This window comes from Tamandua tetradactyla, chromosome 6, assembly GCF_023851605.1.
Source record: "Tamandua tetradactyla isolate mTamTet1 chromosome 6, mTamTet1.pri, whole genome shotgun sequence".
Lineage (NCBI taxonomy): Eukaryota > Metazoa > Chordata > Mammalia > Pilosa > Myrmecophagidae > Tamandua > Tamandua tetradactyla.
Window position 1 is genome coordinate 45,912,882 of NC_135332.1, and position 27,522 is coordinate 45,940,403.

Below are 27,522 nucleotides of genomic sequence, written 5' to 3' on the forward strand. Positions count from 1 at the left end.
TTTACACTCATTTTTTCACTTAATCATCATGCAACTCTAATAGCGAAATAATACTTGCCTTCGTTTTATTGTTGAGCAAACATGGTGCAAGCAGTTATATCCTTTGCCAAGATCGCACTTGCAGCGAACTATTTATTAGATGCATCCTGCGTGATGCCAGGCACCACGCTTATTTACAGGCACACGACATCGGTATTCTTATTGTCCCCATTTACGGATGAGAAAATTGGTTCAGAGAGGGTATGTGACTTGCCCAACAGCACACAACCAGCAGGTGGCTACGCAGGAGACACACGCCCAGCAAGAAACAGATCTGGAACTCAAACCCAGTTCTTCTGACCCCAGTCCCACGGCACCATTCTCACACCCCAGGACCCCGCTCCCTGCCAGCCTGGCTGAAACAATAAACGACGCTCAGGTAGGCCAGCGATCCCTCCACATTGAAGTCTTAGGTAGCCACAACCGCCAGGAGAGGACCCTTCTTTCTCCTGCCTACCTAGAGAGATCTCAATTAACAGGAGATGGAGGGCGGGAGAGAGTCCGCCGGGCGGTGGCTGGCGCGGGGCGAGGGAGTACAACCCCAAGAAGAGGTTCCGCCACCGCGGAGCTTTCCAGCAGCGCAGCGGGTGGGTGGGGCCGCAGCGCCCGGCTCCCGCCCCCTGCTTTCCTCCCTCCCTCCCTCGGTCCCCCGCCCGCACTGCCCTGGTGACGGGACCTCGGGCCGGCTCCCGGCTAAGCGCCGCAGACAAAGCGGCGAGCGCGCGGGGCTCTGGCGCCGGCCATCGCGGCTACTTTCCCAGGCTGACGCGCACCCCGCGCGAGGGTGGCGCAGAGCCGTAGAACTGCCTGGATCCCTGGCATCGCAGACGGTCGGCGAGGTCCCCCGCGCGCCGCAGCTCCCCGACGCCCCGGCGCGGGGCGGCACAGGCGGCGGCGGGATGGCTGCGCGCGTCGGCCTCCTGCTGCGCGCCCTGCCGCTGCTGCTGTGGGGCGGCCTGGACGCCGAGCCTCCGGAGCGCGCGGGCGAGGAGCTGCGCAGGCAGGCGGAGGTATGGGGTGCGTGCCGGGCGGAGAGGGGTCCACGTGCTGAAGACCAGTCAGAACTTTGCAGTCAGACACCCCCTCCTCCACCCCATCCCTCCGGTGGTCCCATCTCAGCTGACCATCTGCGTTACCCAACCCGTGCCCTGCGCCCCCTTCACCCTTCCACACCAAGAGCCTGGACGACATCCTCCCCTCTGCCAGGGCTAAGACCACACAGGCACACGGATCTGCATTAATTGTCCAGAATGGAGGGGTGCGGAGGGTGGGCAGAGACAAGATGGGTTCACTAGCAAGAGCTAAATAGGAACCCTCCATCCCAGTTTGGCACGGAGCCACCGCCCCTCGCAGCCTTGGCTGAGGAGCCTCGGCATTGGTTCACTGGATGCCCTCTGAGCTCTCCCCGGGTGTGAGATGCCGAGGAAGCCCCTGCGTGGTGCCGTGGAGACGGTACTGCTGATTGGCCTGGGATGCAGGAGAGAGCCATGGGTTCCTGGCAAGTTTTCTGACCTGCTCAGAACTAGTTTCTTATCTGTAAAATGCGCAATAGTAGTGTTTATTCTCAAAGCTGCTTCTAGTGTAAGACATTTTAAACAATGCTTCGGGACCGAACTTGAGCAAAGTAGGCAGGAAGGCAGAGGTAAACCTTAAAAACTTCCCATTTAACTTTCCTTCTTTGGCCTCCACTGCTTGCTGTAGGTTACACTGGAGAAACTTTTTGTGAGGTAGAGGGGGAGGTCGATTGGAGACGTCTATTTTCTAGATAAAGGTGATTGTAATACAACTGTATCTTCATTTCTTTCTTCCCTAAAGAGGAATCACTATGTGTGTTCTTTTTTCTAACGTTGTGTGTGTGTGTGTGTGTGTGAAATACAACATATATACAAAAAAGCAATAAATTTCCAAGTACATTTTGACAAGTAGTTGTACAACAGATTTTAAACTTTGGTATGGATTACCATCCTATTTGCGATCTTATCTCTTCTCAGGAATAGGACCGGGGTGTCCCCTCTTTTAACAAGAAAGGATGTGTACAAGTTCTAAACTTCTGAGCTCAGGGCTCTACTGCAAGACTCCTGCTTCCTAAAGAGCTTCAGTCCTGCCCTAAAATGACCAGTTGAGAGCTTCTCTCAGTATTGGCCCCGCCTCTCCTTTGCTAGATCATCAGGGGCATGCTGAATTTGGGAGAGCTGCGGAATGAGGGCCCTCTCCGAATCACTCTTCCATCAGCTGCCTCCCATCATCACTCTGGAATATTTGGAAGTGAACCTACTTTAACAAAGGGATCCTCTCTCCAACTCTCTCCTCTTCCAAGCAATGGTCTCTTCCTGATCTGTATTCTCTACTTTTGCACATCCAGGGACTCACTCCTTTTCCCTGAATATAGAATCGTACAACATCCAGTGCAGAGTTCTCATGGCCCCAGGAGACAGCTTCTGTCTACCAAGCCAAGTCTTGTTAAGAGTCCCACCCCACCTCCCCCCAAGTCTGGGTCCCAGGCAGTCCTTGGCAGGGGAACACAGACAATAGATTTGCTGCCTGTGTCTGTGGTGGACCCAGATGGAGAGAATTTTGTCCTGTGCTTGAGAAACTTAATATCTAGCAGATTGAGTCTCTTTAACGTAATTAAGGAAGAATATTTTTTTTAATCTGAGAACAAACAATATTTGAAAAGCACAAAAAATTCTGGAAATGTGTAATGGGTGTGTTTATGTCTCTGTAGGCCTATGTGTGCACATGTGTGTGTATCCATGCACACTGATACGGTGTGTGTGTGCATGGCTGTGTCTCAGTATGTCAAAACATTTCTCTCTGTGGGCCATTGCACGGGCTTCAGTGTCAGACAGATGGGTATTCAAACCATGGGCAAATCATTTACTCATTATGAACCTGTTTTCTTATCTGAGGTCATAAAATGGGGCATAATAATGCCTACTTCACAAGGCTGTTGTGCAGTTGCTTTGCGATAATACATATGAAATGCCCAGCGCAGTGCCTAGTACATGAAAAGCAGTCTATAAAAGGTAGCTGCCATCAGTATTGTTGTTATTTTTCTCATGATTTCAGAGAACAGAGCTTAATGTTAAAGTTCTGGCTCGGTGACTAGATCTCCCTCTATAAACAATAATAACACAGGACAAAATATGTAAGGCCACTGCTTTCGACAATGGACAATAGGCAGCACATGGCTGCAATTCCTGAGAGAAGGTACTACAGTTACTATGGATCCATTACGAAGTACCCCAAAACTTAGTGAAGGAAAACAACCGTGCATTATGTTCACAGATTCTCTAGGGGCAGGAGTTCAACCCGGGCACATGAGGGCAGTTTGTCTCTGCTCTACAGGGTCTGGGGCTGGAATCAGCTTGTCTCTCTACTCGCATGTCTGGCAGTCGATGCTGGTGGGCAGCTGGGGGTGTCAGTTCTCTTCCTTGTGGGTCATTCCACATGGGCTCTCCACGTGGACGATCCGGGCTTCCCCTCCTGGTAGTTGGGTCCTGAGGGTGAGTGTTCCGAGAGAGAGGGAGAGAGCGCCAGGTAGGAGTGGTATCCTTTTTATGGCCCAGATTCAGAAGTCAAATGGTATCGCTTCCTCTGCATCCATTGGTTAGTGCAGTCACAAGCCCAGGGTCACAGTGTGGGAACACAGACCCCACCTCTTGGTGGGAAGAGTGTGGAAGTCATATTATAAGAAGACATGTAGAATGGAAGATGCTGCTGTGGTCATTAAAGGAACTGCAGTGTGTCTCAAAGGGAGATTCACCAAATAAGCGCTGTGATCACTCCAGTTCTGCTGGGGACAGTTCCCCGACTGCAGTACAGGAAGCTCGACCCAAGCAGAGCACAGATGTCCTGCTGAGCTGAGGTGGCGAGGGTTAGAGTTCAGTTCTGCTGAAGCAGCTGGCATCTTTGGAGCAGTACATCACAGAAGAGGGAGCTGTACAGAAGGAGGTTCCTGTAAGTTGGCATGGGGTATCAGCCCTTGGATGAGGACCACGCTGGCAGGTGGGCATAGAAGGAAATAAAAAAGAAAAACAAGCTGTGCGATCTTGAGGTAGTCACTTCACTTCTCTGTGATACAGTTTCCTCTCTTTAAAATAGGGGAGTTAAATTTCTTAAAGGACTTCTAAGACTCTTTAATTCTAACATTGTTTGGCTGTGGTGTATTTACATGCCTGTACCTGTGTATGCATTTCACCTGCCTGTGTGTCCATGTCTGTGTAGCTGAGTGTGTTTGTGTTCCCACGCCTCTGTGTATATCCCTGTGCCCCACGCACAGAGTTCAGTGTGTGCACAGCCTTCCTGAGTGGGCTCTGCCTGGGAGGAAGCTCACTGCTTACAAGGCTGCACTAGGAGCAAGTTCATTGTTGCCCACTGAGGGAAACAAGAGCTGCTCATAGCACAAGTAAGCGGGAAGGATTGACAGTGGGAAGTGCTGAGTTGCAACACTGAGAGTTAATGAAAACAAAATGAAATATAATGAAATCATCCCCCATGCCCCCTCCCATTCCCAGCCAGGTACGTGCTATTCTGTTGATACAGACAGTCCCAAGGGATCTATCTACCGTGCTTGGCTTGGACCTTCTTTAAAAGAGTATTTCAGGACTTGCCTCCTTCTCAGTGGTCTGTCCGTATCTGCACAGCTGCTCCCAATGCGCCAGTGCAGTAAGGAGCTGGGCAGGCCATTTCTCCAGAGAGACATTGAGCTTCTGTGGACTTATTCATCCTCAGATATGGTTTCTGTTTCTCATATTCCAGAGTTATTCATTTGACTTTTTTGTGAGTCAGAACCTAGAAACCCGGGTGTGGAAGCTGTTCCCCAAGAGTTCAGCTCAGTGGCTTATGAGTTCAAGGTGAATAGAAGTACAGAAGAGGCTCTTGAGGGTCCCAGAAGACCACACATTGGTGGAAATAAGTTGTCCAGCAAATGAGAAAACCAAGAAAGCTAGCAAGAGCAGGGTCATGGAATCAGGACATAGCAGAGAGAGACTGCTGGGCAACTCCCTTAATAAACCCAGCCTCGGTTTGGGCATTTGCTTTGTGCCCTGAACTCAGTCCTACAAGCCTAGTAAGGACCATGGGTTCATACAGTGTGGTTTTTTGGCATTAGAAAAAGAGTACACGAGGGGTTCTGGATAGAGACTGGCTAATGTTTTCCATCTTCCTTAAGGACTGAAAACAAAAGAAGGAAAAGAGATCACAGCAAGAAGTACCTAGTTTCCTGCCAGACACAACTTTGTGAATATGAGACTAGAGGGCAAAGGGAGGGAGGGAGGAGAGAAAGGGACTCAGACACAGGAGAAGGGGAAGGCTTTGCCCAAAATCAAAGAAAGGGGCTGGGCTGGTCCTGCTGCCTGCAGGCTGTCACTAGACCCTAGGAGGTAGGGCGTGAAAGCTAAGCATCCTGGAAGCAGATGTTAGTCTTTTAGAAGAAACATACTTCAGTCCTGTTGAATGCCCGTGGCTTGTCAGGGAACCTGTTTAAAGTGTGATAGGAGATATGATCCCAGCCTCTACTTAAATGCTGGAGTCCACTCCTGAGCAACCTCTCCCCTCTTCTCTGCTCTGTCCCTTGTAGAGGAGACAGGAGGAATCAGACCAGAAGCACCTGGTTTTACCTTGTTCTTAGTTGAGGGCCGTGTGTGTCCCCAGTGGAGAGAGGGCAGCTTGGCTCCTGCTCCTTCAATTTCAAAGCCTCTGAGCCACTTGTCTGAATGTGAAATAAGACATCCTGAGGTGGGTGTCAGAAGATTCAGGTTCAAGTATTAGCTCTTGAAGTGTTAGCTCTTGCCCACTCACGAGACATTGTCTTTTGTAAGACATTTCACTTCTCTGAGACTTAATTTCCTCATCTTTAAGATGGGAATAACAACATCTGTCCTGCCTATGTCCTGGTAAGGTGATGGTGAGGCTTGAAGAAGGTGTAATACCTTTAAAATTGCTACAGGACTCAAAGGCCCACTGTGCTCTTGGTTAGCAGAAAAATACATTTTGTAGAACGTGTTAAGGCAGGACACCAGCTATCACCCCTTGCATCTGGATTTGGCTAATAGTGCTATAGATGGGCTTGAATGATAAGCAGAATCACACAGAGTCAATATGGAAAAATTGCAGTGAATATAATATGAGATGGAATAAATCATAGGTAAAGCCATATGGCTTCTGCATGAACATGACATTTTGTGATTTTTTTTTAATTCCTGGTTTTATTTTTGCTGCTGAAACCTTCCCAGGCTGCCGATGTCACAGCCTCTCTGTAGACACAAGCCTGGGAACTAGCCCCTCCTAGAGTCACCTACCAGTGATCCTTTCCAGCAATAAAGTTCTATGACTAGAGAGGTAAAAATACCCTTTTAATGGGACAGCTATCATAAAGCTTCCCCCCAAATCTTTTTGTTTCTTTTTGTTTTTCCAAAGCATCTTCTTATTGGATTTTCGTGACATTCTTGTAAGAAAGATAATGAGTATTCTTACCCCCATGTTATACTGTGGAGTACAGACAGGGTAAGTAACTTGGCCACGATTCATACAGCTAGTCTACAGCAGAAGCAAGATACAATAATAGAGCTGGAAAATATCTTAAGAGCTCTAATCCAAGCCCCTCATTTTGTAGAAGAGGAGCCTGAGCCCAGAGAGGCACAGGACTTGCCTAAGGTCACACAGTGTGCAGCAGCACCAGGAATAAAACTCAAGACCCTCAGTCCAGTGTTCTTCCCCTGCCAGTCCAGTGACGCAGGGCTCCTGACTCAGGCCAAGGATTCATTTTGCTACACTTCATTGCTATCCTTGCCCTGCTCAGAAATGGCCAGAATTTCCCCTTCCCTCAGGCACAAGATGGGCTGGGCTTTACACTCCCTGCCATGGCAAGTCCAAACGGATGCAGGACGAGAGCCCCCAGAGTTCTGATTCCACCCAGCTTCCCAGATCCTGGCAAGAACGATTTTCATTGGACCCAGACACCATAATCGCTCCCAAGGCATTTCAGAGGTGCCTCCCCTGGAAAATGGCCCCGGCCCTGACCTGGTGGGTGAGGCATGTTGGCATAAGCTTTAAGACCAGAATTGGGTGAATCACTGAAGGGGCACATCCCTCCAGCGTTCTCGCTGTTCAGCTGAAGGCTCCCCAGGAGACAGGATGGGTGGAGAACAGAGCAGAAAGAAAACCTGGTGTCTGAACTTCAGGGAAAGGAGGTGGGGCCTGGGCACTGCCTCCATGAAGTTGGGCAGGGATGATGCCAGCCTGACATGCAGAGCCCCCTAAGAGGACATAGGACAGGTGCCCAGGAAAACAGAAGCCTGAAAGGGAGATGTCTCTCCCAAGGGTTGGTTAGCAGGTGAGCTGGGATGGGGGGTGGAACTTCCCACCAGAAAATGAGTCTTCTCCACTCAATAGGGACCACTTCCTGGATGTAATAAAAAGTTGTTAATAGGTGCAAATTAAACATAAAATAAGTGTAAGGGAGTCCATAAGTCCTGCCATTTCCCATCATAACTACTGACTGCTTTCATGAAAATATCAAATGTCAAATTCTTAAAATTTCTTTTTCTCATTCTTTTGGTTCCTCTGCTCGGCTGGTGCCCTGGGCACGTGCTCAGTCCGTCTGCTAGGAATTCAGCCCTGCCTTGCAGCCCACAGGTTCCCAGAGAAGAAAGGCCCGAGAACTCCCCTATGGACAGACCCTGCAAAAGCCCTCCACCTCTGTCCTGCCCTCCACCCTACCTTGGCTGCCCGCACACCAGGCATGGCAGCCCCGTCAGGAAACAGGAGACGCCGCTACTGCTAATCCATTTCCCCTCCCTCCTCCCCCTCTATCCAGGGCTTCAGAGTTCCAGAACTAGAGCCAACTCCCTGATAAGGGCTGGGCGGCTTTGCGGGGGCAGGGGCACAGGGAGTGCCTGCAACTCGGCCTGTGACCCAGTCACTCTCAAGTCATCTCACTGCTTCTAAGAAGTCATTAATTCCCTGGCTTCCTTCAGAAAGCCACTTTCTCCACCCTCACCAGAGGAAAGGGAGGAGACAGAGAAGAGAACCAGGCACATGGCCAGCGTAAGGCAAGTCTGAGACAGAAGCACCTGGATTAGAACAGTATTCAAAGCCACCCCATCTTACAGATGGGTTGTATTCTAAAAGTCCTGTTGATGTCCCCTGTAAGATAAAGCAATTAGATCAACTCTTCGTTGAGTACTTACTAGGTACAGGCACTGTGCTGGATGATGTGTGCCGCCTTAATCTTTCTGTGAATCCCATGGGGTTATTCTTATTCCCACATCATGGGTGAAGAAATAGAGGCTCAGAGTGGTGAAGTAATTTGTCTCTGGCCACCCAGCAAGAGTTAGGGTTGAGAACAAATTCTCAGTTCCAAACCCTGTGGCCATTCCATGATGCCATGCTATTTTGCACAGTAAATAGTTTTCCAGATGAGGCAACTAGAAACCCTTTCAATAATTGTACATCCCAAATATTGTACATCTGCAAAGGGGGAAAAGGAGAACAATAGTGCTGAATTACTAATATATTAATGCAAAAAAAGCAAGAACATGGACTTGGAAAGCATTGTGTTGTCTAGAGTGAGGAGCCGGTGTGGAAGTACGTTTATTGAGAAGAGACTGTGAAGGTCATGGAAGTTGGTTGTAAATGAAATCCGCAAAGAGGAATCTGATACTTGCAAAGGCTTAGGGCCCTGACGATCCTGGCTCACTGGGTCTGGTTTTATTTCTCAACTCGTGCCTTTTCCTTGAGGCATCAACTATGGTTAGAATTGGTTTGGGTTCAGAAATACCGCAAAGAAAAGCAGGGGTAAGAGAGATAGAAAGGGAGATAGAAAATCATTCCAGAGATAACCTAACAAGGAGGGATAAAAATTAGGAAGCCATGTGTATCTGTATAAGAATTAAGCAAACGAGGTGACATTTATGGGGCTTTACCGGTGACGGGGAGGGAGCCATGAGCATCTTCTCCTGAAGAGCAGGACTGGAGACAGGTAAGGACAAGGAGGAACCGTCTTCTCACCACTGGCCTCCGACAACTTGGTTGCTGGAGGACAGCGTCCAGGTATGTGAGGGCAGGCAGTGAACAAAAGGAATCGGGGCTGTGGGATGTTTTCTAGTTACACTGATTTCCCAGGGGATCTCTTCCAGCTCCATCACTTCAGTCATCCACATGTTGACAGATTCTGGCTTCTCCTTGGACTCCAGGCACACACTCAGTGCCACCTTGATCTCAGACGTCATTGCGTCCATACTGTGACCCCCCCCCCTTCTCCAGCTGATCCGCCCTCCGGCTTCCTCATCTAGTCAATAGCATCACTCTCCAAGCCAAAAACTCAACAGCCATCCCGATTCCTCCCTGCCCTTCATTCCCTGCAATTAATCCATCAGCAAGACTAAAATAAAACTCATACTTCTTACCCTGGCTGACAAGCCCTGCCTTTCTCTCTCTCTGACTTCACCTTAACCCCTAGCTCTTTGCACTTCCAGAGCTCCTGCCTTCTTTGCGTTCCTTGAACATGCCCACGGCATTCCTAGCTCAGGGTTTCTATATCTGTTTGGAACACATTGCCCACTTTGTTGCATGACTAGACACTTCTCATTAGGAATCAAATCAAATATCAGCTCCTTAGAGGGTACTTCCCCGACTGCCTGATCTAAAGTTTCTCTCCTCGAATTACTCTCAGTCATATCACTCAGATTCTTCTCTTCATAGCACCTACCACAGTCTAAAACTCCCTCTTTTACTTATCACCTATGTTTGTATTGTCTGTCTCTCTCTTCACTAGCATGTAAGCTTCTTTAGAGATGTTTTGTTTACCACAGCCCCTAGCAGCATACTTGGTACGTTTCATGGATTAAATGAATGAATGAAAGCAAGGGAGTTGTGAGTTTCTAATTCAAGAAGTACTTCTCTAGGGAGTCAAGTTTTTGTATCAACTATAAGACAGAGGGTAAGTGCTTTTGTAGTTCATACGGTCTTAAATATTTCTGCATTTTTTAGTGCAGAATTGTTTAGAAAGAAGCCAAAATTAGAGAGAGAATTAATTCCCAAACCAGGCATGCTAGAACCAGCCCATGATCAGCTCAATTCCTGGTCAATAAAGAAGGCTTCGCAGAGAGGTTAGATGTTTCAGGGGCTAATTTTATGCATATGAGTATTATGTATTTACATAATACATATTATAATAGCTATCTGTATGGAGCCCCTGCTAAGTGCCTTCTGTGCATTATTGCGTTTAATCCCCACAATGAACCTATAAGGTTGGTACTATTATAAAGTCCATTTCCCTGATGAGACACCTGTGGTTTAAAGGAGTAACTTACTAGCTGGGAGTCACACCCAGACCAGCCTGGATCCAGGGCCTGTAACTTAACCGTCTGGCATTTCCTGCTAGATCCCTAACAATGCCACGAGGCAGGCAGTGTAAGTATTGCTGGCCATTTTACACATAAGGAAGCTATGTTTCAGGGAAGTTGACTAACTCGCCTGAGGTCAGCTCATTGCTGGCAGCCTAAGATTGAGTCCAGGTCCTTCTCTGATCCCAGGACTTTCTGCTCTATAACTCACATACCCTCTTGAGACAAGAGGTGAGACTGGGAAGGGTATATGTGCCACCAATCCTTGGAAGCCAAAGGAGAGGAAAGGATGCTGCATGGTAGGAGAAGCTGAGGTTCCTCTCTTCCTCAGGCATTCCTGGAGAAATACGGATATCTCAATGCACAGGTCGCCAAAGCTCCCACCTCCACTCAGTTCAGCAATGCCATCAGGTAGGATGGAGGGGTATGCAAGACTGTGGGGCGGGGGTGCAAAGCTTGGGTCATCCCCCCTTCCCCTGCGAGGCAGCCCCACCACGCGTGTCCGGGAGTTTACCCTCCATTGCTCCTTCCCACCCCCATCCCCAGGGAAGCCTCCTGCCTGCTCTCCACCAGCTCCCACCTTCCCTCCCTCCCGTGGTCCTTTACCTCAGTTCCTCCTGACAGGGGGTTTCAGTGGGTGTCCCACCTGCCCATCAGCGGCATGCTGGACCGAGCCACCTTGCGCCAGATGACGCAGCCCCGCTGTGGGGTCGCTGACACTGAGAGTCACGCCGCCTGGACCGGGAGGGCCAGTGTCCTGTTTGCAGGACGCCGGGCCAAAATGAGGCGTAAGAAACGCTTTACAAAGCAAGGTGAGCACTGTGAAAATTCAGCCAGGCTGGGCTTGCCCAACATCCTGAAAACCCGTCCCAGAAGAATCTCTGGGCACTGGGGATGGGCTCTGTCATCACCTCTCTTCCCTAGGACAGGGGAGGGGTGAGCTGTGGGGGGCTCCTGACTTCCCACTCGAGGGCCGTGTTTGTGAATGCAGACCTTTATATCAGAATTATACCTACTGTAATTAACTTTTCCTTGTACAACTATTCTCCAGAGCAAATTCCATCAAGCCCACTTAATCCCTTGATCAATTTTCTTTACAAGGTAGTTGCTGGTTTTTTTTTTTGAATGGGCAGACACTGGGAATCGAACCCGGGTCTCCAGCATGGCAGGTGAGAACTCTGCCACTGAGCCACCGTGGCCCACCGTACTGTTGCTGTTTCTGTTTTTGTTTTTGATTTATATTTTACTGAAGTTAAGATCAGCAGAATCCATTCTTTTCCATAAAAAGTTATTTGATGATGTGATTCATCTGTCAGGTTTCTTTTGTCCGTAGCACATTTTTAGCAGCTTTATTGGGATATAATCCATATGCTGTACAATTCACCCATTTCAAGTATACAATTCAATGTTTTTTAGTACAGTCACAGAATTATGCAGCCATCACCGCAGTCAAATTCCAGAACATTTTCATCACTGCAAAAAGAAGCACTACTCTGGCAGTCACTCCTCAACTTCCGCCTCCTCGGTCCCTAGGCAACCACCAATCTGCTTTCTGTCTCTATAAATTTGCCCATAAGGACATTTCATCATAGCACATTTTACACATTATAAGTTTTTGCTGCTGTGAGTTTCCTCTTATAGGTTTTTCTCTTTCTTTCTTCCTTTTTTTTTTTTTTTTGCCAAATCCAATCCTTCAGGATCAAATATTACAGATTTAAGATTTATGTAGAGTTGAAGACTTGATTCTTCTGTTAATTTTTTATCAATAATGAATTTTACGTTTGTAATTTTAACATCTTGATTGCTTTTTATCAAATCTAAGTTTCTCTGATCAATTTTGGCAGTGGTCAAGATTTCTAATCAGATGGGGCTATTCAGTTAGTTTTCATCTGTAACTAATTTTATCACGAGTGCTTTGGGCCATCGTCAGTTTTGATTTGCGTTAACTATTTTTACTCATAATATTCACTACGAATGGGACAGAAGGCACATAGTTTGTATTTATTTTTTAGCTAACCCATAAGAAAATTGTGAGCACTTCCTCTCAGCTGTTTGAGAAGGGCTGTTTCCAGGTGTTTGCAATCCAATTTTGCTGTGTCTACACATCCAGCCACTCATGCGAACCCAAGACAAACCGAGCACTCTCCTGGGAAAGCATGGAGCTAGAGATGGGGTTCAGACTCTGGGGACAAGATAACCCTGGAGTGGACATGTTCTGCATCCTAAGTGTTTCTGGGCAGCAGTGGGGAAAGATGAGGTAGGAGGGCGGAGAAGCATGAGCTCAGGAGGCAAAAAGAGTTGAGCAAAAGAGCAGTGAGCCTGGAGCCAGGAGCCCTGGGTTTAAGTTTCAGCTGTGTCACCTGGGGCATGTCACTTTGCTCACTGAGCCTCCGTTTCATCCTCTGAGACACAGGTCCTTTCAGGTTGCAAGAAGGAAACAGCCCTGATTACCAAGAGGGAGAGGCTTGTTATGTGAACACAATGGAAAGGGAGCAGCCCCGGAAACCAGCTCAGCAGCTACACCTGCAGGCTAGGGTTGGTCTCGTGGAGAATTGGGACAATGCCTCCTGGGCTTTCAGGTCCCAACCTGAGCAGAAGAGATGCCTCGTGCCCCAACAGAGGATCTGGTGAAGCGTTTGTCACCATCCAATGCGGAGAAGCCCTGTTAGGCAGAGATTCATGTGGAGGCACCCCTAAGGCAGGTGGCCTCATCCTTGCCCAGCCTAGCCACGTTACCATATCTGACACCCACTCCTGATCCAGACAGCATGATCAGGGTGGATGGAACGCTTCCCTCTTACTCACAATATGAGCCGTAGCAGCTTAATTTAGCACCTCCTCAGTGGGAAGACTTTCTAGAAAGGAGCCGTGGGCTTGGAAGGCACGGAACACTCTGTGTCTTAGGAAAAAAACGTAATAGTAATGGTTAACATCTCTTGAGCACTTATGATGTGCCAAACAAGGTTCTAAACGGACTAACTCATTTAATCTCATAACAACCCTATGAGATAAGTACCGTTATTAATCACATTTGCTCATGGGCAAACTGAGGGACAAAGAGTTTAGGTAACTTTCCCAGGGTGTGGCCAGCCTCTTGTTAGTGAAGGATTAAGTGAGATTCTGGATGTAAAAAACCCCAGAACATGGTTAGGGACTTAAAAAAAAAATGATGTGAATTCCTGAGCTGGTGACTTCCCATTATGTGCAAGGGTGTTGTGCTGATGAGGCCAGGTTCCAGTTAGGGCTGCCAGAAAAAATACAGGACGTCTAATTAAATTTTATTTTCAGATGACCAACAAATAGTGTCTGTATTTCTAAAAAATTATTTGTTGCTTATCAGAAATTCACAGTTAACCGAGTATCTTGCCACTTTTACTCACTAAATCTGACGAGCTCATTCCAGGCAGCCAACCCTTCCTATGCTTGCAGGACTGATTCTCTCTGCCCCCTGCTACTTTACAGAGCTGGTGGGGGGTGGGAGCACCCGGGCATGTCTGGGGTGCAGTGCCAGGTGCTACTGGGGCCTAAGGGACACCATGGAAACCTGCCCTGTCCAGTCGGGAGTTGGAAAGCCACCTGAAGCAGCCAGCCTGCTCCAGGATTGCAGACCTGGAGTGAGGACAGGAGAGGGGGCTCAGGCCGTTGCCCCTACCCCCAGGTTTCTTCCTTCTTGGTAGGCACACCAGTGCCTCCAACCCTGCTCCTCTCCCTGGGAAAATTAGTCATTTTCTCTCCATTCTTGTTCCTATTTGTCCTTCCTATCTCCCCACCAACACCACGAAACATACCACATACACTCACACTCCAACCTACCATTGCACAATAGGATTCTTATCGTGAGAGCTAACACCTCCACTGGCGGCCTAGAGGGAAAGTGTCTATCTAACCTCTCCCCTTTCCTGCCCTGAGATTGAGGGAACACCCCTCTCCCCACTGCAAAGAGGCAGAAGGAGCCACCTCAGGCTCTTCTAGAAGAATGAGGTTTGGGGGTGGTAAGAAAGAGGCTGGGAGTGCGTCAGTCAAACAGCAGTGTGTGAAAGAGCCAAGCGCCAGCCAGGCCAGCGCCCACCACGGAGGCTGACAATGTGATTTTTTTTTTTTTTTTTTTTACATGGGCAGGCACCGGGAATCGAACCCAGGTCCTCTGGCATGGCAGGCGAGCAGTCTTGCCTGCTGAGCCACGGTGGCCCTGACAATGTGATTTAAGCAAAAGTGTTAATAGTACATAATAGTAAGGAATTCTCGGGGCCTCTGCACCTCAGCCAGCCTTGCCTCGCCTTCCTGGTGTCCCTCCCTTCCTCAGAATCATTCCATCTTCCCTCCCTGAGTGTCGGCCACCGGCTGGGAGGCAGAGGCTGGGTGGCTGCCAGTCCAAACAGGCCCAGGGCAGGCAGCATCGCCTTGAATGGAGTTTGGCTCCGGGGTGGGAAAAGGACACGCCCCTCCCCCACTTCCATGAGGGAGGAGAAGCTGCCCCGCTCCTCTGCTCTCTAAGACCCTCCTTCCATCTGGAGAATTTCAGCTTGTGGAGAGCCCTGTTTTGACCCAAAGGAGTGAGGTTCAGCCAGATTTATAAGCCTTGAGTCCTAGCAGATGTGCCTGCTTCTCTCTGTGGTATTGTGGAAAGAGCCCTGGATTAGGTATCAGGGACTGGGTGCAGGGCCCACCTCAGCCACTCACCCATTCTGTGACCCCAGGCAGGCTCCTTCCCCCGAGTCCCAATTTCCCCAAAATAGAGCAGAGATGTTGGAGAAGGAGATGGCTAAAAGTCCATGACTTTATGCATCCAGCTTGGTTCAGGCAAGGGCTTCCCCAGTGCAGAGGGGCAGGGGGCCCGCTGTGGGCCTGCTGGGCACCTGCCCTTCCTGGGAAGAGGGGATTATGGCCAGGCCTGCCCTGCCCACTTGCCACCCATGCTCCAGGCATTCTGGTCCATTAGTATAACTGGGAAAACCCAGAAGGGAACATCATTCTTGTGCATTCCCTGGACCCAGGGGTCCTGCCTTCAGGTTGGGACTCTTCAATTTGGGGTTACAATCTCAGCCCGCTCAGTTTGCAAAGCTCAGAAATAGCCCTTGAGAAACTCTGTAGCTGGTCTGCGTAGCAAGCTGCAGATAAACCCCAACTCAGGCAACCTGGGGCTGGGGCCAGATGCCAGTCAGCTGAATTTTAGGCAAAGGGAGCGAAACTCTGAACTGAGCAGAGATGGAAGAATTTCTCTTGGTCAGTGACAAAACACGCCCTTTGTTCTTATTTGTTTCCACCTCAGAGCTTTCCCAGAGTCCCTGAGGAAGCGAGGTGGGCGAGGAGGCAGGGAAGGACCTCCAATAAATGGGTCTTGTAGTTGCTTCGGCTGGCCCAGAGCCCTGAAAGGGGCAGGCGGGTGTGATGGTGCTGAAGAGGCGGAAGGGGCATGGGGAGGCGGCCACAGCTGTGGCCTCCAGGGTCCCACCTCTCCTCCCCTGTAACACCGGAGACAAGGGCAGGGATTTGCTGCCAGCAAGAGGCGCAGGGCTGTTTTCAGTCAGCTCGAGCTGCAAAGAAGAAGGAGACCCCAGAGCAGGGTGCCTTAGATATAGAATCCTTATATTGGGTATCTCTCCGGGGTAAGGGCCACATTTCCCTCATCAGACTGGGACCAAGGCGAGCCATTAGACCGAGGACTTCCCAGGACAGGGGAAGGTCTCCTCTGAGTCCGAGGGGTCCCTCTCTGGCCAGACACGGGGCTCCCCAGGGCAAGAGATGTGTCTTCCCCATCAGATCAAGGGCCCCCAGGGATGGCCTGTCTCTCCCCATCAGACTGGGGGCTCTGCAGGGACCAGACCCAGGCTTTGCAGCAGGCGTGACTGATGGGGCCTCTCTGGGTGACAGGCAACAAGTGGTACAAGCGGCACCTCTCCTACCGCCTGGTGAACTGGCCAGAGCACCTGCCCGAGCCCGTGGTGCGGGGGGCCGTGCGCGCTGCCTTCCAGCTGTGGAGCAACGTCTCAGCGCTGGAGTTCTGGGAGGCCCCAGCCACAGGCCCTGCTGACATCCGCCTCACCTTCTTCCGAGGGGACCACAATGATGGACTACGCAACGCCTTCGATGGCCCAGGTGCTGGCCGTGCAGCCCCACAAAGCCTTTTCTCTCATACCTAGGCGAGGGGGGCCCAGCTAGGAGAGGCAGTCTGTAGGTGGCAATGAACTATTCATTTTCCCTGTGGATTTGGCCAAGCCATTTCCCCTCCAAAGAACCCTCAGTCTCCTCATCTGTGAAATGGAAACAATCTCGTCCCTGCTTTATTATGCGTCATCGATAATCAGATGAGGTTCTGTTTAGAAAATGCTTTGCAAATTCTAGAGTCTTACCTATTCTGGAAGAATCTTCTGCGGTCCTATCATCAATCCCCTGCCTCTAGACAGGCCTGCACCTCTCTTGTGCTCCAGGAGTGGATGTCCTTCAGACCAAGGCCTCAAAAATTATCCAGAGGCTACAACTGTCCCACTCCTGCTCTCCCATCTACCACTCAGTCACTGCCACAGGGAAGAGAGATTCTGTTCTTGTCTGCAGCGTAAATGCTTCACACAACTACAGCCACAGATAGTTCTTCCATTGGTCTGAAGGCCTCTGGCTGCAATTTAAACTATTCTCCTCCTATTCTTCACAAGCCTGACCTTCAGAACCTGAACATGGGCCATCTGACATCTCCTCTCCCCCAGTAAGGAAAGGAAACCTGAGCTCAGTCCCCTTCAGGGTGGAGACTTAAACCTTTGTGTGGCCTGGGAACCTGCCCTCCCCTCCCCCACCTTGCCCTCTCCTGTTTTCCATCAAGCCCACCCACAGCAAAGCCCACCTCCAGGCCTGCTGACTGGAGCCAGGCTTGAACTGGGAGAAGTCTCCCTTTGCAGAATCTACATGTACCACACACATGCTCAAAGCACATTTACCTGTATATTCGGTTTACCCAGGACAACCACATGAGATGTTTACATCCATACCCATAAAAGTGGGAGTTAAGACAGTGTCAGACTGGGTGTCAGGACGCCAGAGTCCCCGCGTAGCTCTGTGATTTGAGACAGACGCTTTGTCCTTCTAAGTTTTGGTCTTCTTCCCCCTGAAACCTGCCCATCTGTCTCCCAGGATTGTTGTAAGAGCTAAACCGAACAGAGTTAGTGGTGCTCGAAGCAGCTAGAAGCATATTCAAAATAGGAGACATGTATTTCTCCAGGAGAGCGTACCTAGAATTCTCCATGTGCCCATGGGACTGTCCTTTAACGCCAGCCTCTCAACCTTCGCCACATCTCAGATGTCTGGGCTCTGAGAAGGCAGCGCTGGACTGACCCTCGAGGAGCCTCTAGGCAGTTATGGAAGGGCAGCCTGTGAACCCGCTTCCTTGCTGAAAGTGAGCTGTGAGGGATAGGGCCCTGGGAACTGCATATCCCACAACCTCCATCTGGAGCATGCCAAAAGCTCAGAGTCACTGATCCAGCCCAACTCACTCTGCTCTTCTTACAAGCATGGGGGTAGAGCCCCACAGAGGAGCCCTGACAGAGGGAGGGCAGGAATGCAAGAATTTATGCATTGTATAAAGAAAATATAAACACACATAAAAATGCTAAATCCTAAGTTTAGACTTTAATGAATTTTCACAAACTGAACACACAGCACCCAGATCAAGAAACAACATTACCAGCAACCCAGAAACTTCCATCATGCACCTTCTAAGCGTAACCACTATATCTACTCTTAAATTTTTTTGTAAATAATTCTTACGTAGCATTTACCATGTGCTAATCACTGTTCTAAGTAACCACACCCATTTAATACTCAGAACAACTCTGAGAGAAGCGCTCATTATAGTCGTTCTCATTTTCAGATCAGGAAGCTGAGGCACAGAGAGGTTAAGCTACTTGCCCAAGGCCATACAGCTGGGCAGTTCGGCCCCATGCTGCCTCTACATCACATTGCCTCCGGGGCGTCCAAACCACAGCCTAGTCATATGTCCGATGTCCCACATTCCAGCTCCTGACAGACTTAATAAGGAGGTTGTGCAGCGGAAAACAGCCGCACACAGCCTACGGGCATTTGTGCGGTGCTGCGAGAACTCGTGGGCCGCCGGGGCGGGTCGTTCCTTCTGACGCTCTGCGCTGCCAGCAGGGGGCGCCCTGGCGCACGCCTTCCTGCCGCGCCGCGGGGAAGCGCACTTCGACCGCGACGAGCGCTGGTCCCTGAGCCGCCGCCGCGGCCGCAACCTGTTCGTGGTGCTGGCGCACGAGATCGGCCACACGCTCGGCCTGCCCCACTCGCTCGCGCCGCGCGCGCTCATGGCGCCCTACTACAAGAGGCTGGGCCGCGACGCGCTGCTCAGCTGGGACGACGTGCTGGCCGTGCAGAACCTGTATGGTGAGCCCCTCGCAGGCCCCGCTACCCGCCCACCTCTCACCTCCGGGCCTCCAGTCCTTAGACGCCCGCTCCTCAAATAGGATTCCCCAGCCTAAGCGCAGGGATCTGCCCTCCCCGTCCGTCCCCGTCCTGAGGTCCCAGGCTCCCCCCCAGGCCCTGAGCGGGTCTCTCTGTCAGTTCCACCCCATTCCTGCACACAGCCCCTTTGCATCCAATTCCTGGACTCCTGCCCACCCCCCACCCCCACCCCCACCCCCAGCTTCAAAAGCTCCTCTCACATCCTGGCCCCATGGCCAATCACTGGGCCCACTTCCTTCCCACCGCAGAACCCAAAGCCCTCGTTCCTGCCCCCATTCCCACTTGCTCTCCCCAGCCTGTCCCCGTCCGGGACATTAATGTCCACTCCAACGGTGAGCCAGAGCCCCTACCTGGTGGCCCACTCAGAGTCTTCCCTCCCTGGACCCCAGGTCTGCCTCAGCGCACAGCTGCCTCCCTCAGAGTGTGTGATGCAGTGAGCAGAGCCTGGAGGCCTGGCTTAAGCCACCGTTCCATCCCTGGTCAACAGGTACTCTTGGGCAAAGCACTTCCTCTCTGAGAGCCTTCAGTTTTACCTTTATCTCCCAGGGCTCTTGTGCTGGTGGCTATGAACGTGCTTTGTGGCCCGAGGATCTTGCACAAATATAATAGTAACAGAGGCCTTGGGTATCTATCCTGGGCACTTAGCATACTCAGTGCACACTGTGCAGTACTTTTTTGTCCACAGATGAGGAGAATGGGGTTCAGCGACATAAGTTAACTTGCCCAAAGTCCCCCAGCCAGGAAGCTGCAGACTGGGATTCAGGAACTGGTGCCAAATTCTAAGCTCTTTTGACTGCCTTACCCTAATAATGGAAAGATAGTGGTGATAATTATAACTGCTGTAGTCACCATAGCCTAGGTCCCTAAGCTCTGCCTTCATGCCACCTATGTTACCCTGGACTGCTTAGTCCCAAAGCTTTGCTTTCTTCCACCCCAATTTGTCTCAATAGGTCCCTCTTTCCCAGGCTGTTTGGTAGGAGAGAAGGCACCAATGACTAGGGACAACTCTTAAACCCACCCCCACTTCCACTCTCCTCCCTTGGTCCTCATATTAGATGATAAAAGGAGCTGAGAGGGAGGTCTCAAGTCCTGAGGACCCCCTTTGCCACCCCCACCCTACCCACCCACTCACTCTCTTTCTCTCCCTCTTTTCTCTGTCCTCTTGAAGGAAAGCCTCTGGGGGGCTCAGTGGCCACCCAGCTCCCAGGAAAGCTGTTCACTGACTTTGAGGCCTGGGACCACCCCAGTCCCTGGGGCAGGCGCCCTGAAAGCTGGGGCCCTAAATACTGCCACTCTTCCTTCGATGCCATCACTGTAGGTAAGACGGTCCCACCTGTGCCTCACTTCTTTCTTCTCTCCATTCCCCACACCTCCAGGAATCCCCCAGGGCTGGAGTACGAGATGGAGGGACGGTGAGTTATAAAATCCAGAAATGCCAGGCCACAGGCATGCTGCGGGGCAGCAAGGTCACGAGAGCAAAACACGCTGCTTCCTCCTCCCACTTCCCCCCTCGCCCAGCTGTGCAGGCCTCACCCTCTGCTGGTCAGTTTGGGAAACTGGGTTCTAGGAAAACACCTTCCCTTGAAAGAAAGCAGGAGGCTGATGGTCCTTCCATGCTCTCTCTCTCTCTCTCTCTCTCTCTCCTGTCTCCGGGCAGACCAGCGGCAACAACTGTACATTTTTAAAGGCGGTCATTTCTGGAAAGTGGCAGCTGATGGCAATGTCTCAGAGCCCTGCCCACTGCAGGAAAGATGGCCCGGGCTGCCCCCCCACATTGAAGCTGCTGCGGTGTCACTGGAAGATGGAGACTTCTACTTCTACAAAGGTACCATCCTGGGGCAGATGAGAAAATTGAGGTCTAGAGCGGGGAGGGGTCTTGCTCAGGGTCAAAAGATGACAAAAGAGAGGAAGAATCTCGCACAGGGAGTCCATGGTGGAGCCTCTATTCCAGTTTGAACCTGTGATCCCAGGGGAGACTCTGTCAGGGGATTTGTTTCAGTGCTGGGGTGGGGGAGAGGAGGAAGCCTCAAGATGCAGTGGAGCCAGAGGGCGGGTGAGTCTCAAACAAGAGACCGAAAGGAAGCAGAGAACCACTTCTGAGCTCCGCAATACAGCGGGAAAAGTGGTCTCTTTCTGGGAATCCTGGCTGTGTGAAATTGGGCATGTCGTTTACCTTTCTGAACTTGAATTTCCTGAATAGGGAAAATACCACCTTGAGTTTATTAAGGAGAATTAAAAGTGAATTATCTGAAGAGTGTGCAATATATTACTCCACACACGGTGATGCTTCGGTAAATGGTACTCCTCCCTTGCTTTACCCCTTCCTTCCTTCTTTCCAAAAATATTGAGGTCCTTCTATGCACTAGACACTGTTGAAGATGCAGGAGATATTACAGTGAACAAAACCAAATCCCTGCCTTCCTGGGGCTGTTAGTAGCAATGGTGGTGAAGAAAGCTCCCGGCCTTCCCTGCTTTCCACGCCTCACCCAGAGAGGCGCTCTGCTTCATCCACAGCTAGCTGCCCTCCGCTGATACTGCTGGAGATCTAGACTTCCACAGTCCTCCTATCTCCCCTGCCGCTCGTAACTACTAGCACATTCCATCTTGACGATCACAAACCCTCATAACCCTGGGCTCCCACAAGAGGAAGGCTGGCAGAGGTGAGGACAGGAGTGGGGTGAAATATCTAAGGCAGAGAGCCTCCAGCTCACCCTGTCTCCCCAACGCCCCACAGGGAGTCGGTGCTGGAGGTTCCGGGGCTCCAGGTCGGTGTGGGGCTCTCCGCAGCTGTGCCGGGCAGGGGGCCTGCCCCGCCACCCCGACGCAGCCCTCTTCTTCCCTCCTCTGCGACGCCTGGTCCTCTTCAAGGGTGCCCGTTACTACGTGCTGGCGCCAGGGGGGCTGCAGGTGGAGCCCTACTACCCCCGCAGTGTGCGGGACTGGGGCGGCGTCCCTGAGGAAATCAGCGGCGCCCTGCCGCGGCCCGATGGCTCCATCATCTTCTTCCAAGATGACCGCTACTGGCGCCTTGACCAGGCCAAACTGCGGGCGACCTCCTCGGGCCGCTGGGCCGCCGAGCTGCCCTGGATGGGCTGCTGGCACGCCAACTCAGGGGGCACCCTGTTCTGAAGGCATGCACTGTTCCTGAGCTAATGACACCCTCATGGCCAAATTGTTTCTCCATCCCCAGGGTGGGACCCGGTTTAGAAGCCTCTGACCGGGCACGAAAGCTTCCAGCAGGTAGTCTGTCTGCGTTTATTCCCTGAAGAAGGTGGAGTTTGCTTTGTGCCCTTCGCACCACGTGGAAGTAGGATGCGATCAATCCAAAGAGAAGCAGAAAACAATCACTCACCCCCCAGCCCTTTCTCCAAGAACCTTATTCATTCCCAAGTCTTGGGGATTTCTTCCACTGACGACGCAGTTCCTGTCTATAAGGCGGTAGCACTGGGATCCAATCAAGGAGAATGCGAAACTCAAGAGGTGGAGGAACAATTTGGAATACTGTCTCCTTTCCCTCGGGGCCTTCGGGCTCAGTTCTTGGAGAAAAATGTCTTACTTAAACCAGAGCCCTGCCCCCAGGAGGCTTGGATGGGGCTTGGGGTCCTCTAACCTCAGAGGCCCTGAGGCAGGTCAGGATGCAGGGAGACGGACAGCAGGCCCAGGGTCTCCTGTTGGGACTGGAATAAAGAGGAGCCCTCAGCTGGTAGGCCTGGAATTGGGAATCAGCCTTTCTTGGGACGGTTCCTCCATCCTCTCCAGTGGAAGCAGATGGGCCTGGATGCCAGGACAGTGCTCTGCAGTCCAAGCCAAGGCCCGCTCTGGGTCTGCACTGCTGCAGACACCCGGGGATAGAGCCTCTATCCTGGCACCTCCTGGAACAGGGAGGCTCCGCTGGCACTGCAGGTTAGGTCACTTACGCTCACAGTGACCCCATTCTCCAGGCCACCCACACCGCATTCCCGAAGCTCCAAGAATAATTCCCGGCTAGCCAAGAATAATTGAGATTCCGGGAGAAGGAACCAGCTTCCCAGACCTCCATTCTCGAGAGAGAGCCAGTCTCTGTTTTAACATCTGGTTCCCTAATCTTCCCCTCCCCCACCCCCCACCTGCCAGTGCCTCATTTGGACGGTACATGCGTGTGCAGTGTACCGTCAGCAAAATCAGCTGAGGGGGAGGGGAGGACGGTCTGGCCAAGGATTCAGCCTCCAACTCCTTCAGGCATTTCTGACCCTAGGCCCTTTCATTTCTTCTCTGTACACTGGGGAGAATGGCCTTTGTCTACCCTCGGATGCAAGTGTTTTCTTTGTACCCCTTTCCCCCTTCCTGGGGAAGGAAGAGGGAGGAGGCTCTCTGCCAACCCTTGTCCCTCTGGTTTGAACACCAGGGGAGGGGAAGGAGGCTTGGCCTTCATCACCCCCACCTAGAGCCACCTGCCCCACCTTCAGGCTCGAGGATTTGATTCCAGGCTTTACTGAGTGATTGGAGGGAGAGGGACAAGTTTCTCAGAGGGGAGAGGGAACCAGGAGGTTATTTTCTCTAGGCGATACCTCAGCCTACAGGGCCAGAAGGACTTGAAATAGCCAAGAGATGAATGTGAGGCTGTGTCAGGGGAGCGAAGTCAGGTGGGCAGAGGCCGTGTGTGCTGTCTGGGGCAGGGGACCATCGACGGGTGCTGTCTGGGGCAGGGGACCATCGGCGGGTGCTGTCAGAGAAACGGAGCTCCCGGTTTTGTTGGGCTCCGTGGGGTGGGCACTGGCGGGCAGGCAGGGAACTCGGCATCCACCTTCTTGGCTGAGGAGGGCACTCCAGTCTGGCAGCTCTGAGAAGGGGCAGTTCGGTGGGATGTGCTGGAGACGGCTCCGTGTCACGGGTGAGAAGAAGTTTGCAGGGACTTTGGGGTCAGACATGGACGGAGGACACTAAGGCTGGGGGGCACTCAGGAACCCTCGGTGGCCCCCGCCCCTCCTGAAGCCCTCGCCTCACCCAGATCTGGGTGTTCCAGAAGGCAGTGCTCCACATAGGCCGGGTGGCTGTGCAGGTTCCTGCATTTCTTGCAGAAAAGGATCTCGCAGCGAGCACAGCCCCCGCCGCGCGGCGGCCGCCGCGGAGTGTCCAGCACGCAGGGCTCCTCCGGCGGGAGGCTGTGTTTTCTGAGGGCGGGGACCGGGGCGCTCAGTGCACTGACCTGTTCTGTCCCTGGGGCCTCCGGACCCCCTCCATCCTGCCGGGCCCCTCGCCTACTGCAGAGGCAGAGCGCCCCGCGGATATGACCCGGAGGAACGCGCCCCCCCTTACCTGTCGGTGGGAGCGGCCAGGCCGCCGAGCAGCGCCAACAGGCTGAACCAGCCCCAGAAGCCGCTGTCCGCGTGCCGCAACAGCGCCACCTGCTGGGTGCTGGACTCCTGACGCAGCGGGCAGTAGGACACCGAGTCCCGGTCGCTACCCTCGCCCTCCGCCGCCTCGCGGGCCTCCCGGTCCTCGGCCGGGTCCGGCTCCCTCTCCTCTTCTTCCTCCCCAGAGTCGTCCTCCGATTCCTGCTCCTCCTCCAAGGCTTGGGGGTCCTCCAGCTCCTTCTTCCACAAGGGGGTCTTCACGCCTGCAGGTGGGGAGCAGAGGCGCGGAGGTGGTCCGTGCAGGCCCCCCTGCACGAGTGAAGGGCCCGGGTACCCGGAGTGTTGCTCACAATCCGACAGCCCCCAAAAGGCAGATGCCTTCAGGACGCTGCGTATGGGATGTGCCAGGACAGCAGGATTCCTTGAGAGGGGGTGACAGGGTGCAGTGATTTTTCCTGACAGGAGAGGGTCATCTTGCCGGATTTATCTCCTGAGTTCCCGGGCTCCTGCACTTCTAGGTAAGGGTTGGGGCAAGTCACCTCGCTACCGTCCAGCCCCATTTCCTCATCTATGAAGTGGAGAACAGTAGTGTACGTGTAGCGTCTCAAAGGTCGCAGTGAGGCTGACAGGAAGGAGATCATGTCTGCGAAGCCCCTAGCCCAGGGGGCCGCAACCAGCAAAAGGCAACAGTTGTTATGGCGAGGATTGCAGATAGAGAAGAAATTCCTTCTGGTTGGCTTTAGGATGGGTGCCTGGCATCGTGTTGGCTCTCAATAAACATTAATTGCACTGATGGTAATTTTAACGGGTAGCTGTTTATATTTTGCTTTCTGAATGTTTTTTCCTTCCTCTAAGTGGATCTTGCCTTAGGGATGACCATATCACCGGTGGCAGCTGGGCAGGCAGCTGAAATAAGTGCCTGTGTACAATGAGAAAAAGGCTCTCCCTAGGCAGACCATTGAGGAAAAGTGCCCCCTGTGGGAAGACTGCGGGGGAAAGGGCGCCCCCTACAGGCAAGCCAATTAGGAAAAGCTCCCCTGGTGATGAGCCGATGATTAAAAGGTGCCCCTTCTTTACCCCTACGGTCTCTGTATCTCAGTGGTCACTGTCCTGTTTTGCTCAGTGCCTTTGTTCAGGGTCCAGGCTGCACAACTCCAAGCAGCAGCCTCAGCAAGCAGGCAGGAAGTTTGGTGCTGATACGGAAATCGACCCTGCATCTGCTGCCAGGTGTCATGCACTTGGCACCACCGTGTGCCCTGCTGTCTGCCTGAACTGGACAATTAGATTTGTAGTAAAAAGAAGGCAGAGGGAGGGCAGGGTAAACAACTCTTGCGGGTTGCCCTGAAAGGTTCAGGAAAAATTTCTGTTGATTTCTTCTCGACTTGCTTACCGTGGTTGGGGTCAGAGGAGGAAGGAATTATCAAAATTAGTGTTCTAGTCCGCATGCATTGATCACCAACTGCATGCACTCACCATGTATATTGTGCCCTTCGCTCTCATGACCCTCTGAGGTAGGTGAGGAAGTAGGCAATAGAGGGGCCTGTGAATTTGACCCAAGGTGTTGAAATCTTTAAAGAAAAGTTGTTTCAAAGATTCTGCCACTTCTTAGTGTTGCTAAAGGGAGGGAACCAGGGTCCATTGCACTTTTATTTATTGAGAGGCTTCTGGTCATGAAAGGCCAGTCCTAATACAAAGCCAGAGAGGAGGGCTGGGGACATTTCCTGGAGGGGGGAGTGGGAAACGGGATTGGAAAGGAAAGTTGGGAGTTTGGGTGCCAGGTTATGGAGTTTGAACTTTGTCCCTCCGCAGTGGGGAGCCACTGAACTTTCTGATGGAGGGACATGCTGAGAGCTGTGTTTTAGGGTGTTCCCTTGAGAGGATAGAGGAAGACTCATTAGGAGTCATCACAGTGGTTCAGGCTGGAGAAGACAAAGGTCTGAAAGGAGCAGGGGGAGATGAGGGAGCAGATGTCAAGAATATTCAGGAAGGAGAGAGGACAGGGCTGGTAACTGCATGGATGGATAATTGAGAAAGGGCTGAACTTCTGGGGTTGCCTGGAGATGGGCTGGTTAGCTCAAGCTGGAGCGAAAAGGCTCTGTGCTGTGACCCACCCTTCTTCCAGCCCCACTCACCGTGCTTATCCATCCTTCACAAGGCTGTGCTGCCCTCTTCCCCTAATCAAGAACTGGGGTGTGAGGGGGTGCCCAGGCCCCATAGAACTTCTCTGGTCTCTAAGGTTTCTGTTGGATCACAAGGGGCAGGGCTAGAACTTGACCTGCCCAGAGGGATCCGCTCAGGAATCACTGCCTTTTCTAGGCCTCCAGAAGCACTCAAAAAAAAAATATTTGGGGTTCCCTATTTTCCCTCTTGGGAAGGCACTAAATGGGTGGATTTGGCCCTGGATAGACTGGGTTCAATCCCAGCTCTACCCCTTTCCTGTAATAGCGTCTGACCTTCAACATGTTATCTCCTTAACCCTTGGTCTCTTCTGTAAGTCAGAGACAGTACAGCACCGGACTTCGCCTGGCACGTAGGGAGCACACAAAACATTGTGCTTATTTGTATTACATCCTCCTCCCCCTATGGTGCTAATTTTATCCTTTCTCACCCCTTATCCCTACTCCTACTTCGAGCTCATTGCCTTAACTTCATGGAGCAGAAGGGAATGGTGCCAAGTCCAAAGGAAGCAGGGCTCAGGCAGGAACCCAGCGTGGCTCCCGGATGTTGTGTGTGTGTTGTGTGTAAGATGTTGTTACAGATGTTGCCACTCGGCACCTCATAATATTTCATTGGATTTCTTTTTTTTTTTTGGTAATTATCTTTATTGCTCATCTGAAATGAACGTTGCATCTCTGTGTTATACCTAGCTATTGGAAGTTAATGAGCTACTTATACTTTTAATTTTAAAATTAAAGTAAAATATAAAAAGTGTTCTTTAAAAATAGCAGGGTTGAGTTTACACACGGCCACTCAGAGGTGCAAAAATTGTAGCTATGTTTTGATAATCTCATCTTGTTCTCTAGGTAGGATTTCTGTGAATGGCAGAAAAAAATGCTTGAGCTTGCCAATAAAAGATACCTTTTCTCTTGTAGTTTGAAACAGTTTCTTTTGGATACAGACTCAGCCCCTTCTGAGTCCACATTCGTCTCCAGTGCTGCTTTTCTTCTCAAGGGGAGGCCCAAGCTGGCGTGTGAACGCAGGAGGCATGATGTGTCTGGAGCTGAAGGACAGTGTCCCTGACCCTTGGGGATGGCCTCCGACCGAGGCCTGCTGTGGCCAGTGACCTGCAGCCCACTCCTCCCATCTCCCTCCCCCCAGCCATTCCTTGGATCCAGGAA

At 51.6% G+C, this 27,522-nt stretch overlaps 2 protein-coding genes across 5 annotated transcripts; one reads left to right on the top strand and one right to left on the bottom strand.

Annotated features, from left to right (window-relative positions):
* Positions 1-938: 938 nt before the first annotated feature.
* Positions 939-27,275, top strand: MMP28 (matrix metallopeptidase 28). Of its 2 annotated transcripts, none has more exons than XM_077165129.1 (8): positions 939-1,049; positions 10,720-10,799; positions 11,013-11,200; positions 16,260-16,484; positions 18,528-18,773; positions 20,020-20,169; positions 20,509-20,676; positions 21,586-27,275. In XM_077165129.1, the coding sequence occupies exons 1-8, from the start codon at positions 939-941 to the stop codon at positions 21,978-21,980; spliced, it is 1,563 nt and encodes a 520-aa protein (XP_077021244.1). In that variant the 3' UTR covers positions 21,981-27,275. The 2 variants fall into 2 exon arrangements, with proteins under 2 accessions (XP_077021244.1, XP_077021245.1); XM_077165130.1 differs by having other exon boundaries at positions 20,539-20,676.
* Positions 19,972-26,444, bottom strand: C6H17orf50 (chromosome 6 C17orf50 homolog). Of its 3 annotated transcripts, XM_077165126.1 has the most exons (4): positions 26,317-26,444; positions 24,147-24,447; positions 23,835-24,001; positions 22,417-23,742 (listed from the first exon to the last, which is right to left on the bottom strand). In XM_077165126.1, the coding sequence occupies exons 1-4, from the start codon at positions 26,327-26,329 to the stop codon at positions 23,456-23,458; spliced, it is 768 nt and encodes a 255-aa protein (XP_077021241.1). In that variant the 5' UTR covers positions 26,330-26,444; the 3' UTR covers positions 22,417-23,455. The 3 variants fall into 3 exon arrangements, with proteins under 3 accessions (XP_077021243.1, XP_077021241.1, XP_077021242.1); XM_077165128.1 differs by lacking the exon at positions 23,835-24,001 and having other exon boundaries at positions 19,972-22,528; XM_077165127.1 differs by having other exon boundaries at positions 23,630-24,001.
* Positions 27,276-27,522: the final 247 nt, after the last annotated feature.